At 42.0% G+C, this 15,113-nt stretch overlaps 1 protein-coding gene across 1 annotated transcript in view; it reads left to right on the top strand.

Moving 5' to 3' along the window:
- Window positions 1-15,113, top strand: part of LOC144784018 (SCO-spondin-like) — a 1,726,865-nt gene that overhangs the window by 373,032 nt on the left and 1,338,720 nt on the right. Inside the window, exon 36 of the mRNA XM_078662721.1 lies at window positions 9,079-9,219. Within this exon, the coding sequence (XP_078518847.1) occupies window positions 9,079-9,219 (141 nt within the window). The remainder of the gene's footprint in view (window positions 1-9,078; window positions 9,220-15,113) is intronic.

Consider the following 15,113-nt stretch of genomic DNA (forward strand, 5'->3'; position numbering starts at 1 on the left):
CACTTGGAAATTCTTCCAACTGTGGAGTTTTGGAACTTTAAAAAATTCCTTTAAAATCAGTCGAACTACGAATTCTGATTTACTCACCTGTTATCAGGAGAGACCTCAGTGCTGCATCTTTCAGCTCACTACTGATCCTGAAAAGTAATTCTAACCATACTTACGGTAACCTTAATTTCCTCCCGTAGGCTAACATTGACTAGTTTCACTTGGAAATTCTTCTAAGTGTGGAGTTTTGGAACTTTAAAAAATTCCTTTAAAATCAGTCGAACTACGAATTCCAATGTACCTGTTATCCGGAGAGACCTCTGTGCTGCACCTTTCAGCTCACTACTGTCCCTGAAAAGTAATTTAAACCGTACTTACCAGTAACTTGAATTTCCTTCCATAGGATATCATTGCCTGCTATATAAAATACATATAAATTAAAAAAATATGAAATTAAAAAAATAAATATTACAATTTCAATATTTTTAAAAACATTTTTTCACTTTATATTAAAAATATGTAATGTAATAAAAAAACTAAAATATCTATAAATAAATACTTTAAAACAATGTAGTAAATCATTATAAAAAATATAACAATTAATACATTTAAAAATGATCATATACAAAACCTTTGAAATTCACTGAAAAAAACATAGGTTTCAGCCTTGTTATAGTTAGGAATTAGCATTTAAAAACCCTAGAAATTCACTGAAAAAACCATAGGTTTCAGCCACGTTATAGTTAGGAATTAGCATTTAAAAAAGCTTAGAAATTCACTGAAAAAAACAGGTTTCACACATGTTATAGTTAGCTGGACATTACACTCACACAAAACCATTGAAATTCCCCCGTTACAGTTAGTTCAGCTAACTATAACTCGGGCGCCCGCAATGCACTGCTGATGACGTCACATATTACATCACTTGGTCAGTGACATCACTCAAGATATCACTGATGACATCTCAAATGACATCACTGATGACATCATCCTTGTGAAAGAGTGGCAGACCTCCTCTCTGCGTAATATAACCTTTGACACACGGATTCAAAAATAGAAACTAAAATTTTCAAAAAAATGGAGATACCAATACCAGTTACAACAACCTATTCAGTAATTCCACCATATACAAAGACATCCACTCATTCACCAACAGTTCTATATAGTCACTCATACATGTACTCACTCATCATATGTACTCATACACCTATACATCCTGTTACACACCGACACTCATCCATAGAGTTACTCACACACATACTCACACATGCAAATAAACTATCAAACATCCATGTATTTGCATTTACAGCTATACACACACCACTACACTTACTTTTACAGAAACGTACACATACTTACTCTCTTAAACAATCACTTATAGAAACACATACTTATTTATACAGGAACTCTTCCAATCTCTCTTACTCTCACTTATAGTCACTTATATACATCAATACTCACATATACTAGATTAAAACATATGTAGTTACTCATAAAGATACTATTGAGACAGTCATTCACTCACTAACACACCCATACACACACTCATCCACCCATACTGTCCTGCACACATGCTGTCTTCAAAACACATACAAACGGTGAGTCACTCATTCATGCATCTATGCGCTAAGTAATACTCCCCACCGAACCATACAGACACTCATACTGATACTCAAAAAATCAACTAATAACCCATATAGACAATTATGTAGCTACTCACCAACAGATGCATCCACTTATAGACAAAGTGAGACACTGATACAGATATTTACATATTTAAACATTACTCGCTAATCCATGTATTCACTAAGATACACTTAATAAGTCAGTTATGCAATCATTTTTACAAAAAACATCCATTCAGACACTTATTTACCCATTTATTCTTCCATCGACCTTTAGATATACATATATAAAAAATATTTATTTTTCAGAAAGACACACATTCACTGGATAATGTCATCAGTGATGTCATTTGAGATGTCATCAGTGATGTCATGAGTGATGTCACTGACCATGTCATGAGTGATGTAATATGTGACGTCATCAGCAGTGCATTGCGGGTGCACGAGTTATAGTTAGCTGAATTAACTATAACGGGAGAATTTCAATGGTTTTGTATGAGTGAAATGTCCAGCTAACTATAACATGTGTGAAACCTATGTTTTTTTCAGTGAATTTCTAAGGTTTTTTAAATGCTAATTCCTAACTATAACGTGGCGGAAACCTATGTTTTTTTCAGTGAAAAAAAAAAAAATAAATAAAAAAAAATATATATATATATATATATATATATATATATATATATATATATATATATATATATATATATATATATATATATATCCATTCAAAAAACTGCCCAAACAGTGAAGACGCCACACAGCAGAGAGTTGAACGCCTTTAATGAATGGCTGTAGCTTGGCAGGGTAACAATCTCGCTTCCCATTTCATAAGGAGCCCAACGCGTTTCAAGCACTAAGGTGCTCTTGATCAGATCACGGGCGAATGGTAGAGATGAATGCTGGCAATCAATCAGGAACAGCTGGTGTGCATTCAAATAGTCCCGCCTTTGTGGGCGTGTGCATGTGAAGCATGCTGGTACTTTGAGTTCCTGTTGTTTTTAGCCCAGTGGGCGCCTTTTCATCACTCGCATTTAGTGCTCCTTATGAACTGGGAAGCGAGATTGTTACCCTGCCAAGCTACAGCCATTCATTAAAGGCGTTCAACTCTCTGCTGTGTGGCGTCTTCACTGTTTGGGCAGTTTTTGAATGGATATATATATATATATATATATATATATATATATATATATGTATATATTACCTACTGGCGGTCGCCAATAGGTATATATAGTTAGGACCTAGTTACTATAGGAAATTCCGAACATTCTATTGGGAATAACTTTGGCGCTGATTGAGGGATCTGCCTGTAATTTTCCTTAAATTTGCCTCGCTGCACTCCACTCCTTCCCTGAAAGTTACGGGGGGATTCGTCAAGCGGGGGCCGAGAAAAAAGGGGGGTCCCAAAACGTGTTTTCACCATGTTAAATTCCATAGGGACATTCTGACAAGGCTACAGCTAGAACTGCTGAACGGAATTACACCAGATTTGGCAAAATGGTAGGGACTGGTTTGCAGCAGTGCCTTTTGTATGTTTGGTGTAAATCCCTCCAGTAGTTTTTGAGAAAATTTAATGTGAAATTGAGTCCAATGCAATTTTCCATAGGACCTTTAGACACGGCTACAGCCCGAACGGCTGAATGGAATTACACCAAACTTGGCAAAATGGTAGAGCCTGGTATGCAGAAGTGCCTTCTGTATATTTGGTGAAAATCCCTCCAGTAGTTGTTGAGAAAATCGAATTTGTTCAAATTATATATCTATATGTGGCACACGGGAGTGCACTGTAAGCTTACTGTACTCTGTACCTTCCAGAGTACGAGCTGCATGCTGATTGGCTGCTACTGTCTGTGAACATTCCAAAACAGAAATTGTTGGCAGCCATCTTGTGCCTCGGTAGACTGAGGCACAGGAAAGCAGAAAAACAAACTTGTAGAACTCAAAAAGGGGGCAGGGTAGAAACACCCTGACACCCTAGGCCTGCTCAGGGGGTCCCACAAGGCCCCCCCCCCCAGGCCCACAAAAAGAAAAAAAAATCGGAAAATCGCGGGGTACAAGTACAGTAAGCGCACAGTAACCTTACCGTAAGCTTACTGTACTCTGTACGGTGCGCGTACCCTCGAGATTATTCAGAATTTTTTTTTTTTTTGGGGCCTTGGGGGGGGGGCTCGTGGGACCCCCTGAGCAGGCCTAGGGGGTCAGGGTGCTTCTACCCTGCCATCTTTGCGTGTTTTGCACCTTTGTTTCACTGCTTTCTTGTGCCTTGGTTCTACCGAGGCACAAGGTGGCTGCCAACACTTCCTGGTTTGGAGTGTTGACAGACAGTGGCAGCCAATCAGCATGCTTTTCACAGGAAAGCAGCATGCTCATTGGCTGTCAACACTTCTAACCAGGAAGTGTTGGCATTCATCTTGTGCTAGGTAGACCGAGACACAAAAGAAGCAGAGCTCCCAGGCCACACAGCTCTCACAGCCCACACAGCTCTCACAGCCCACACAGCTCTCACAGCCCACACAGCTCTCACAGCCAACACAGCTCTCACAGCCCACACAGCTCTCACAGCCCTCACAGCCCTCACAGCTCTCACAGCCCATACAGCTCTCACAGCCCACACAGCTCTCACAGCCCACACAGCTCTCACAGCTCTCACAGCCCACACAGCCCACACAGCTCTCACAGCCCACACAGCTCTCACAGCTCACACAGCCCTCACAGCCCACACAGCTCACATCCCACACAGCTCTCACAGCTCTCACAGCCCATACAGCTCTCACAGCCCACACAGCTCTCATAGCCCACACAGCCCACACAGCTCTTACAGGCCTCACATCCCTCACAGCCCTCACAGCCCAAACAGCCCTCACAGCCCTCACAGCCCACACAGCTCTCACAGCCCACACAGCTCTCACAGCCCACACAACCCACACAGTTCTCACAGCCCACACAGCTCTCACAGCCCACACTGCTCTCACAGCCCACACAGCTCACACTCTCACAGCCCACACAGCTCTCACAGCCCACACAGCTCTCACAGCCCACACAGCTCTCACAGCTCACACAGCTCTCACAGCCCACACAGCCCACACAGCTCTGGCAAAGGTAATACCAGCAGCGAACAAGCACTGGCAAAGACAATAACGGCAGCAAACAAACACTGGCAAAGACAATAACGGCAACAAAGAAACACTGGCAAAGACAATAATGGCTGCAAAGAAACACAGGCAAAGGCAATACCAGCAGCGAACAAACACTGGCAAAGATAATACAATCAGGGGGGCAGGGGCACGAAAAACGGCACAATCAGGGGACAGAAGGCCAGACAAACGGCACAATCAGGGGGCAGAAGGCAAGAAAAAACGGCACAATTAGTGGGCAGAAGGCAAGAAATACGGCACAATCAGGGAGCAGAAGGCAAGAAATACGGCACAATCAGTGTGCAGAAGGCAAGAAATATGGCAAAATCAGGGTGCAGAAGGCAAGAAATACGGCACAATCAGGGGGGCAGAAGCCAATAAATATGGCACAATCAGGGGGGCAGAAGCAAGAAATACGGCACAATCATATATATATATGAGATACAGTGAATTTTCAAGAAATGTTCCAGCTTTAGATAGTCAGCAAGAACCGCCTGGTTAAAAGAGGTTTCACTCTTCGACCAAATTTCAAGCAGTAGTGGCTGCAGCTTGATAGTATCACTAATATACCCTAGCCCAATTTTGGAGTGACAGTTGTCAGAGCTTGTGGACTTTGACACAGCCAAAAAGCCCTGAAATGAATCCATTCTCAACCCTCTCAAGACCAGGTTGGTTTCTGAATCCCCAAACACCAGCCCCATAGCTGGCATTTGTACAGCATTTTGCTTTGTATATTGTTGTGAGCTCACTGATTGAAATATTTCCGAACCTGGATGCAAAGCTAAAAACCGCCTCTGTCATTTTTGTAAGAGCAGTAGCCCCAGTGGGTTTTAATGAGTCCCAGGTAAATTTCTCATCAAACGTTATCCTGAGAATGCCTTCCTTTTTTTGGGATCCATAGACCATTACGTGGGTTTTTGCCTCATTGACTGTGAGATCCAAGCTGGCCATAAATGTGCAAAATCGTTCACACAATCACTGTAGGCCAATCACTTCCTGACTGTTAAAACTATCTTGTTGACGTAAATCAGTGCTGGCACACTGCATTTGCCTAATCAACTTTGAGTTCCAACAATTGCTCTTCTAAATCATTCACATACAAATAAAAAATTAAGAGTGCCGAATGCAACCCTGGCATAAGCCTCTGAAAAGTTCAAAGGATTTGGTTGTCCCCGCACCCCTCCCCACTGGACCATACCTCATGCTAGCAGTCACCTCAACATGGAGTTCTCACAAGAAATTCACGATATTCGCCTCTACCACATGGTCTAGCCTGATGCTCCGCATCTTGGATCTATTGACTGAATCAAAAGCTGAGCTGAGATCCATGAATGCCAGATACATCTTTCCGTCCTTGGCCACAGTGTACTTACTTATTAGGAGACATATTTTGAGGCACTGCTCACCTGTCCCTAGACCAGGACAAAAGCCAAATTGGAGCTCTGAAAGTACATTATGCTCACTCACCAAAGTTTGCAAGCGCTCCACCAAAATGCTTCCCATTATTTTGGCAGTTGAGTTACGATAGCACCACTATTCCCCTTAGAGACTTTTTTAAAGATGGGGACAATGGTCACATGGGTCCTGTTTGTAGGTGGGACCATTTTTAGAATTGTCTTAAACATATTTGTCAAAATGGGAGCCCACAAAAGTATATTTGCCTTAAAATTATCTGCCAGTATGTATCCCATCCGACCCGGGTGCTTTCCCAGCAGGGCATCTACTGCAGCTATCACATCACTCAATGTAATCTCTAATACTGAGAATGGCATAGAGGAGGACAAAGGTGAAAAGGATGAAACTGGGGAGGCTTGTGTTGCAATTATACCTGTGTCTGCACTAGTAGAGTACTCCATATAAGCAGGGCCAGAGTACAGGTGAGTAAAATGTGCTACTTAGTCTTCAAGTGGAATCACTGTATCCAGACGAGACCTGTTTTTTTCTTTGAAATAGTTATGATTCACTGTCTTCCAGAAAGAATTATAATCTTTAAGATCACTGCCAGTACTAGGGAGTGATAAGCTTCTCCACTGATAGTCTTTTTACGGACCCCCAAAGCCTTCTATTATGCCTTCCTGCAACTGCATAACCCCTCCAAATTCCTGGCTTCTTTAAGTGCTGCCAGCAGCTGATTATGAACTTTATTGCAGTTGGCATCGAATCATTTAGCTTGCTTCTTGTTATTGGGACTAATTGGGACTGTGATGCAGATTCAATCAAATCCGTTTAGTAACTCGGACCCCCCCCCCCCCCCCCCCGATGTTAATATTTCACCAACGCACAGAAAGAAATCAGGGAGTATTAAGCCCAATAAAACAGACAAGAAAGAATCATTATCAACCTTTGTCCAGTTCATGATCACCCCTTTATTCTTCATATATGTCAGCGGTAGGGGACTAGCTTCTAACTGTTTCTTAGCAACAAATTGTGTCATAAATTGCTAAAACTAGACGCCTATGATCGCTAAGGGGAGATTCTGATAAAAAAAAAGTCAACTTCCCATTCTCTTAGATTTGCAGAGAATAGGATAAAATCAATTGGACTGTTACTACCCCCCCAAAAAGAGTAGAGGTTATAACTGGATCAGTGCTCAGGGAGGCAAGGTCAAATATTAAGTTATATTCCATGTGTACCACATTAAGTTAATCACTACACGAACTATGGAGAAAAAGGGTAATGAGGTGCCTATCATTGTGGACCAGCCCACAAGACTCAGATGAGTTTAGTTGTCAATGCTTCATATTAAAATCCCCCACCATACAACCACATTACTGTACCTTATATTTCTTACACTACGTTCAATGTCCTCATGCAGTGATTTTGCCATTGCAGCATTCAAAATGCACTGTTATAGAAATGTATCAATAACATATGATTTGTTAGACAATGTAACATGATGACTTGATAGTGTACAGAACACAGGCTCTTCCATATAACCTGACCCAGAAACATGAGAGAGATAAGAGTGATAAGTCTTCCCGTGGCCCTGCTCATGGATCCTGGAACCACAGGAGTGAAATAGGTAGCAAAGCCATCAATGGACACCGTGTCAGTCAGGCAGGTTTCCTCTAGACAGAGAACTGCATAGCATTCAATAAAGTTTTGCCAGTCTAAACCTGCCAACTTGTTTGTCAAGCCAGCCACATCCATGAGGCTATCATTATAGATTTGCGTGTACAGTTCTAAAGGCCATTCCTGAAGATGTTTCTTTCACTATAGGTAGATGTCTGGTCTGTCTGCGAAATGGGCGTGAATGTGTTTGACACAGTCACAGGATATGGAGATTTAATAGCACCAACGTCGTTTTTCTGATTGGTCTGTAAAAAAAGCCCATACAATTTGCTAATGATATTCTAATATACAAGCAAACATAATTTAGTAGGGTTGTGTATGTGCCATAGAAATCTGCTCGACATCGGTATACCATAGCTTTGAATGTTGGTTCGACTGAGCAGGACTTATTTCCTGTTTGCTTAGGTAATATTTTAATCTCTAATAAAAGCACTGTAGGACTGTTGTACCAAGCACTAGATGAGAAGCAATTTGACATTAAAAACTACCTATCATGGAACATAACAGATCTCCAGTACTAGTTAACATTAGGCTGTCTTCAGTATTTCTCTTTTTCAAAGGGCACCTCTCTGAGCATTTCTATAAGGGGAAGTAATGTGCTCTATGCTCCCTCACCAAGGGCACATGGAACTATATCACAGTGGGGCAGTGAAACACTTTTGAAAAGGGACAGAGGTCATGCTTCTAAAAATGAAAACACCATAAGTCATTTAAAAATATCATTAATGATGTATAGAAATTGATGTTTATGTATACGAAGAATAAAATATACTAGGAACACTCCTGGTGACACTTTTGTTTACTCAGGCATAATTAAAAAATATTATAGCATCACATTATAGCATCATTCCTTCTGGTCAAAGGCCTAAATATAATTTATTGACAACATTTTTTTTTATTGATTCACTGCTCTATGAATGAGCTTCAAAATCTACAATGTAATTTCATCGTAAAGCTGTTTTTATTTCCTATAATGCTCACTGCTCTAACAATGAGCTTCAACATCTACAATGTAATTATTTTGTAAAGCAGTTTTTTATTTCCTATGATGCTCATACACAAATAGCAACTCACCAAGCCAATTCATTTTGTCAATATAGGGCAATAAATGTGTAGCTTCCCTTTACACATAACTAGAGCATCCTTCTGTTGTATGGGGGACATTAGCTCCAGAGTCTGATTTAGCACAACTTGACACAGCTATACTGATTCAGAACCATGTGATATGTATTAACAGTAAGCATTATTTTCTCCCTGTCCAGAACCCTGTCAGATAGAGGGATGTCCAAAAACAACATCATGTCCTGGTGACCTAGTTGGCGGAGACTGTGCCCCATGTCCTATGACCTGTGCTGACCTATCCAATAGGGAGAGCTGTGAGGAGGAGAGGGACTGCTCCACAGGTAAGTGAACATAAAAAATCCAATCACTGCATTATTACAAAAATTTTCATTGAAGGAGCATTCATTTGCTGTTTCCATGGAATAATGCTATCTTTTTGCAAATAATCTTTATGGCTCCAGAGAATTGTTGAGTAGCTCAGTTTGCTAAGTCAACCCCTGGCCAATTTTCTCTTTGTGGTGAGCAACAAAAAATAATGGGGCACACCGAGAAAATAAATCATTTGCTGATGCCACAGAGAAGTTTTACTTATAGTGTGCAACTTATAAATGCAGTAATGTTGATATATTTTCTGCATTTATGTAATATGTATCATTCGAGAGGAAGACAGTGTGGTTTAAAAGCTCATGTAAGATGAGGAAGTAGAGAACCTGAAAATTAAAAACGTTTGTTTTTATTTAGCAGATTTGTATAATGCTAATATCAGGGATAACAGAGCCCCTATACAATATTTGACGCAGCTCACCACAGAGGTCCTGATTTACAGAAGAAAACATACACTTTTGTGTAAGTTTAAGATTGTTTGTTATTCACAAATGCATTTTACAGGGAGTATCTTTACGACTGTGGAGTCTCTGCACATAAAAAGACTGTCCTAATTTCTATGTGCGGAGACTCCGCAATCATAAAGATACTACTCGTAAAGTACCTCTGTGAATAGTAAAGAATTGTAAACTTACACAAAAGTGTAATTTTACCTTTGTGAATAAGGCCCAAAGTCAATAACTTTGTCAGAGGGCAGTCTAAATAACTCAGGTGTGATAGTACAGAGAAGGGAGCGTAACAATGAAATACATATGTCCTGTGGAATAGTGTATTGAATAGAAATATGTATATCTTTGAGCCATCAAACATTGCCACAATTACTGGTAGATATTGAAATCTTCACATTTACATTGTTAAGTAACTGTATTTTGCAAGTATTTATTTTGTCTTCAGTTATATTTTGGCTGTCTAGTTTTAGTTTTAAACCTGTAATAACGGATACACCTCCAACTGAAAGGGAAATAGCCTTCACCCGTATAAACATATAAACACTGAAAAAACACATTCACTTCCACAAACTAAATGCCATTCAAAGAAAGGAAAAGGAGATTGACAGAGTCATTTTTTTCTTCCTGAGGGGGGCAATATAATGTAACTTTGTTATACAAGCTAGCAGCAAGAAATAATAGGCTAAAATTATTCTGCTTGAGTTTTGTTGTTTGGGGATTTCACTAAAATGTTGTTTCTTCCTTTTGCTTTTTTCAGTTTTGTGGTCTTTGGTCTAAAGATACAAGGTTTAGAAGCATGTTTTAGATTTTGTTTAATTATAATATAAACTTTAGAGAATTAGGAAATGTCAAAATCATATTTGATATTTTGGCTGCGTTTGATTTTTTCACAGATAGGTAAAATGGCTGGTTTCATAAGAATCTTTCCCAATATGTGCCATCACATTTACCCACGGAGTGGGTAAATCCCCTGATACATCAGCCCCCAGTTTCTAGTGAGTCAGTATTGATAGTAGGTGAATTGCCAACTCCTCAGGCTTTAAACATTCAAAGAAAGGTCTAGTGACAAGCATATGTGAATAGAGTACTCTCACCATGCAGATGATCCAGAGAGCTTAATATTGGTATATGCGACTTCAGTGCCATTTTGAGAGATAATGGTTGAGGATCATTGAAACAAAAAATAATAGCTTTTGATAACTTTTATTAGCCTAGAGAAGAACTGTATTCTAGAATATTGCCGTGCACACACTGTCTTAACTTCAATCATATGTACTGGACCATCTAAGCATGTGCTTCATGCCTAGCCGAATTACGTTTATTAAAAGTTGTGAATGTTAACACAGCATGCTTATTTGTAAAGCACAAGTTGAACCTCAAGGGTAATCATCTCAATCATACTCATTAGGGCTGAGAGGACCCACTGGGAATCAAACCTGTGACCATGAGGTCATACACAGATAACTGTTTGGAATACATTTGTGCACTGAGCCACCAGAACTAGTATTTTAATTTTGATGGAGGACCAAGGAATTAATAGATTTTTTGAATAAAGAAAAACATTTTTGAGTGAGGGGAGTTGGTAAAGGCCAGGATATGTATCCTAATTCATTGTTATATTCCTTTTTTTAAATTAATTAATTTATTAGCATTTTTCTAGACCTGGGCCCTACCCAAATGCGGACAGCATGCTTTACAGTGTAATAGTGTAACATAAACTAGGAGAGTGAGGTCCTGGATTAAATTGTAACATCAATGAAATGGAAAACAAATTGAGACAGATTAATGGAATCAAAATAACTACTGATGGGGAGGCTGGAAAAGGAGAAGAAAACAAGTGCGCAGAACTGGGAATTGGGTCCTGCAGGGAGAATGCCCGCACGTTGCTCTCTCGTCACCACATCCCCCAGCGGCTCGAGGGCAACCTTGTGGAGCAGCTACAACAGGAGCCAGTGCCATGGACGTCCCTTGGGGAACGCAGTAAAGGGCCAGCACCAGGCTGGTGCGGCCTGTGCCGCCAGGAGGCCCGCCCCACCCAGAAACAAGCCAGGTTTAACTAGGTCAAAACAACTGCAACCCCCCTTGGCTACAACAACAAGTTGAGGATGCGGTCTCTAAATTTGACCAGGCAGGATGCCTGACAGCCACACAGGAGTGTGGGGCACGCCCCCCAGAGCCAGAGTCATATCACCCACCAACCTCATGAAGTGTGGGTGCGGCAAAAAAGTTGAAGAAGCGCTGCAGCTGCAAAATAGAGCCATATTGAGTACCTGGGAGGTCGGTGGCAGTAGAACCGCCGTGCACAGTTGAGCCCCTTTGCTGCGGAGGCGGCCCACCCAGGTGCGGGTTTGGCTTACAGTTAAGGAGTGCTCCCACTCCCACTGCTCGCTTTGGCACAGAGCCCTTACAGCAGTGAAAATATACCACATAGCAGAGGGAAAAAGAAAGAAAAAAAATAATTGGCAAGGATTTATGTCACACCACGCGACAAAACTATCATAAGCGACCACATAAGCGGGGCCTGACGCTGAGCCATATAACTCCAGTCCTACCCCTGACCCCCCACCAGAACCCAATAAGCTACTCTGACGGCCATCTTGAAGACACCCTGAAGAAAACGACAGGGCCAGCAAAAGAGGTCTCAGGGGGGCAATCGCCGGCAAGCCAAAGCAACGGGTATCCTCCCAGCAGGCTGGAAAATCGCCCACAGAGTCTTCCTGCATAGAAGAGCGGCAAGCAGGGCAAAAGGCGGAAATAGACGGCAGCAGAGAGGAAGGGGGACTGCCCAGGGGAGCGCACGTCGGACATTAAGGAGCCCAAAAATCTTGGACAACTACAACAGGAGAGTGTGTACAATGACTGATGCCACGCTTCGGGACAATGACACTGATAGCGAAAATGACAATGTACCTATGATAGGTGGTTATTAGGCGACGCCCAAATAAGGAGGGATATACCCTCAACATCAAAAGGGGACCCAGAGGTGGCCAGTGGGTAGACAATGTCATAGCCGAAGCTTTGGCATTGGAAATGCACACAACAGACAACACCAGCAAAGGCGGTACCTCTGTCCTTTGTCAACAGACAAGGGTGTAAGATAAAAGTGTGATGGAACTTTCCTCAGGTCTAATAGTAATTCCTTCCATGGCATGTGAACTATTCAGTGAGCTGCCTCTAAAGATGTCGTGTTCCAGGTCATTACAACTGAAAGGGACGGGGCACCTGCGACTGAACCAAAAATCAAAGTAGCAAGTGATAACATTGAACCAACTGAGCTACTCAATCCAGCACACTGCACCCAAGGGAATGGGAGGACTCTTGTAGAGATAGTCCCAAGTCATGGTTATATGAGGAAGATTAACACCAAGGACCGAGGTTGTTCAACCGGAGGGACATATCAGAAAGGTCCTCTGAAACCTATCAGGAGGAGGGCAAAGAGACAAGCTAGGACTGGCTTAAAGATCAAAGCAATCTGTTGTCCTAGATCAATGATACACTTGTGGTGACTACTAATGCCCTCAACTGGCAGTCACATAAATTAGAGGTCCAAGTGGACACAATGCAAACCATTGCTCTGGCCATCACAAACATAATCATCGAGCTGGAAAATCTGGAAAAACTAGCCAATACAAAGGACTGCCACAGTGTAGTCATTGAGAAGTTTTCAACACTGCTGGAGGTTTTGACAACCTTAATCACAGATCTGAAAAACCTGAACTCAAACAATGGATCTAAAATTAACTCAGAAATAAGCACTGAGGTAGAGGCAATAGCTGCAAAACACAAGACATATGAGACACAACCACGACCAAAGAACCTGTGGAAAGAAGCAAGCCCAACTGAGGTCCAAGCAACAGCCACCATCCAACAGAGTGACTGTAAGACAGATATGGATTGGGTAACTAGTAGCCCCAACATTGCCAATATTACCAACCAACACCGTCGGACGGGTACCCCCACAGAGGGTCACAGGTCTGGGTACACTAGCAACATTAGCCCCCTAGCTCCGTTACTAAGGATAACAAACCTCTGTCAAGACAAGAGAAAAAAAGGCTGAAGAAAAGGCAAAAATTGTCTATGGAAATTCATGCACAAAGGAGCTGGGAACAGCATCACGTGAAAGAAGAAAAAGCCAAGAAAAAGATCTCCCCTGCACAAAGTTGTTTCCCATTTTTGGAAAACTATAAAAGGCCCCCGCAAGGGACATACAAGATCACAAATCAATGTCCAGCAAGAAAAATTGTGAGCAGTGGCGTAGCTAGGCACTTTGCCACCCGTGGTGGTCCCAGCCTTTGCCACCTGGTGGAGCGCTGAATACCGGGGGGAGGGGGGTAGTGGAGATGAATTCTGCGTTTGCCGCCCCTGCGACAAACTCAAGTAAGAGTGGTGCCCAGGGCGAACCGCCCCCCTTTCAACACCTCTGATCGAGAGAGTGCAGATAAATCCCCCTTCCTAAACCCAGATAGAAAAGGGCTCAAGCTATCCCAAGTGGCAGCCAGGAGGAGCCTGACTCAAGACCCCAGGCCCATACAAGCGGTGACCTGAGGGAGTACGAGACAACTGAGAGCCTTGGTATAGACGTTGCCTGTCAGGCGACGCAGGAGGATCTAAATAAAATAAGAAGAAAGCCCGCCGGGCTACTGGAGACTAATAGCAACAGGCAAAACCACAGTCTGCTAAGTGACCGAATGAATAACATTCAGAAGGAAAATAAGGCTAAATATCTGTCCAAAAAAAACAAAGATGATCCTCGGGCCACATAGTGAAAGCTTGTTTTTGCCCTCAGTTTACATCACTAGGGAGGAAAGACACCCTTAATAGGGGTTGTAGCTTGAAATTGCTTCAACATATCTCCTCTCTGGCACATATAATGAGCAAAGACCTCCTCAGCATACAATTTGAGGAGAATAGGCAGTGGAACACCATTGAAATATGATAACAGTAAGGGAGACAATGACCAATCCTCATTTGGTCCTGCAAGAAAAGACCAGCTGGAAAAAATGGGGCATTGTGATCCAGGAGATCCAGGAGCCTGGCGATTAAAAATACCCGCACGTGCTGGATATTCAAGAGGGCAGCTTCCCCGAAAAAACAAGAGATGGTGCAAACCTACGAGGTCCTACGAGTGACCCACCACTTACACATCTCAACTAATTACTCCAATTTCATCATAGAACTTAGTAAAAAACAGAGGGTCAAAGTGAGAGACAAGTAATTGAAGGTAGCACAGCAGACAAAGGCTGGTTCAGGACCCAAACCTGTAAGGCAACCTACAAGACCACCACAAACCAGGGCAGACAAAATACCTACTCCTAGCCCAATGACCCAAAAAAGGGTGAAAACAGCCATTACACTACGAAACAATGAAGGACCCCCAAAGATAGCACACAAACAGAGCCTTA

Source organism: Lissotriton helveticus, chromosome 10, assembly GCF_964261635.1.
Source record: "Lissotriton helveticus chromosome 10, aLisHel1.1, whole genome shotgun sequence".
Classification (NCBI taxonomy): domain Eukaryota; kingdom Metazoa; phylum Chordata; class Amphibia; order Caudata; family Salamandridae; genus Lissotriton; species Lissotriton helveticus.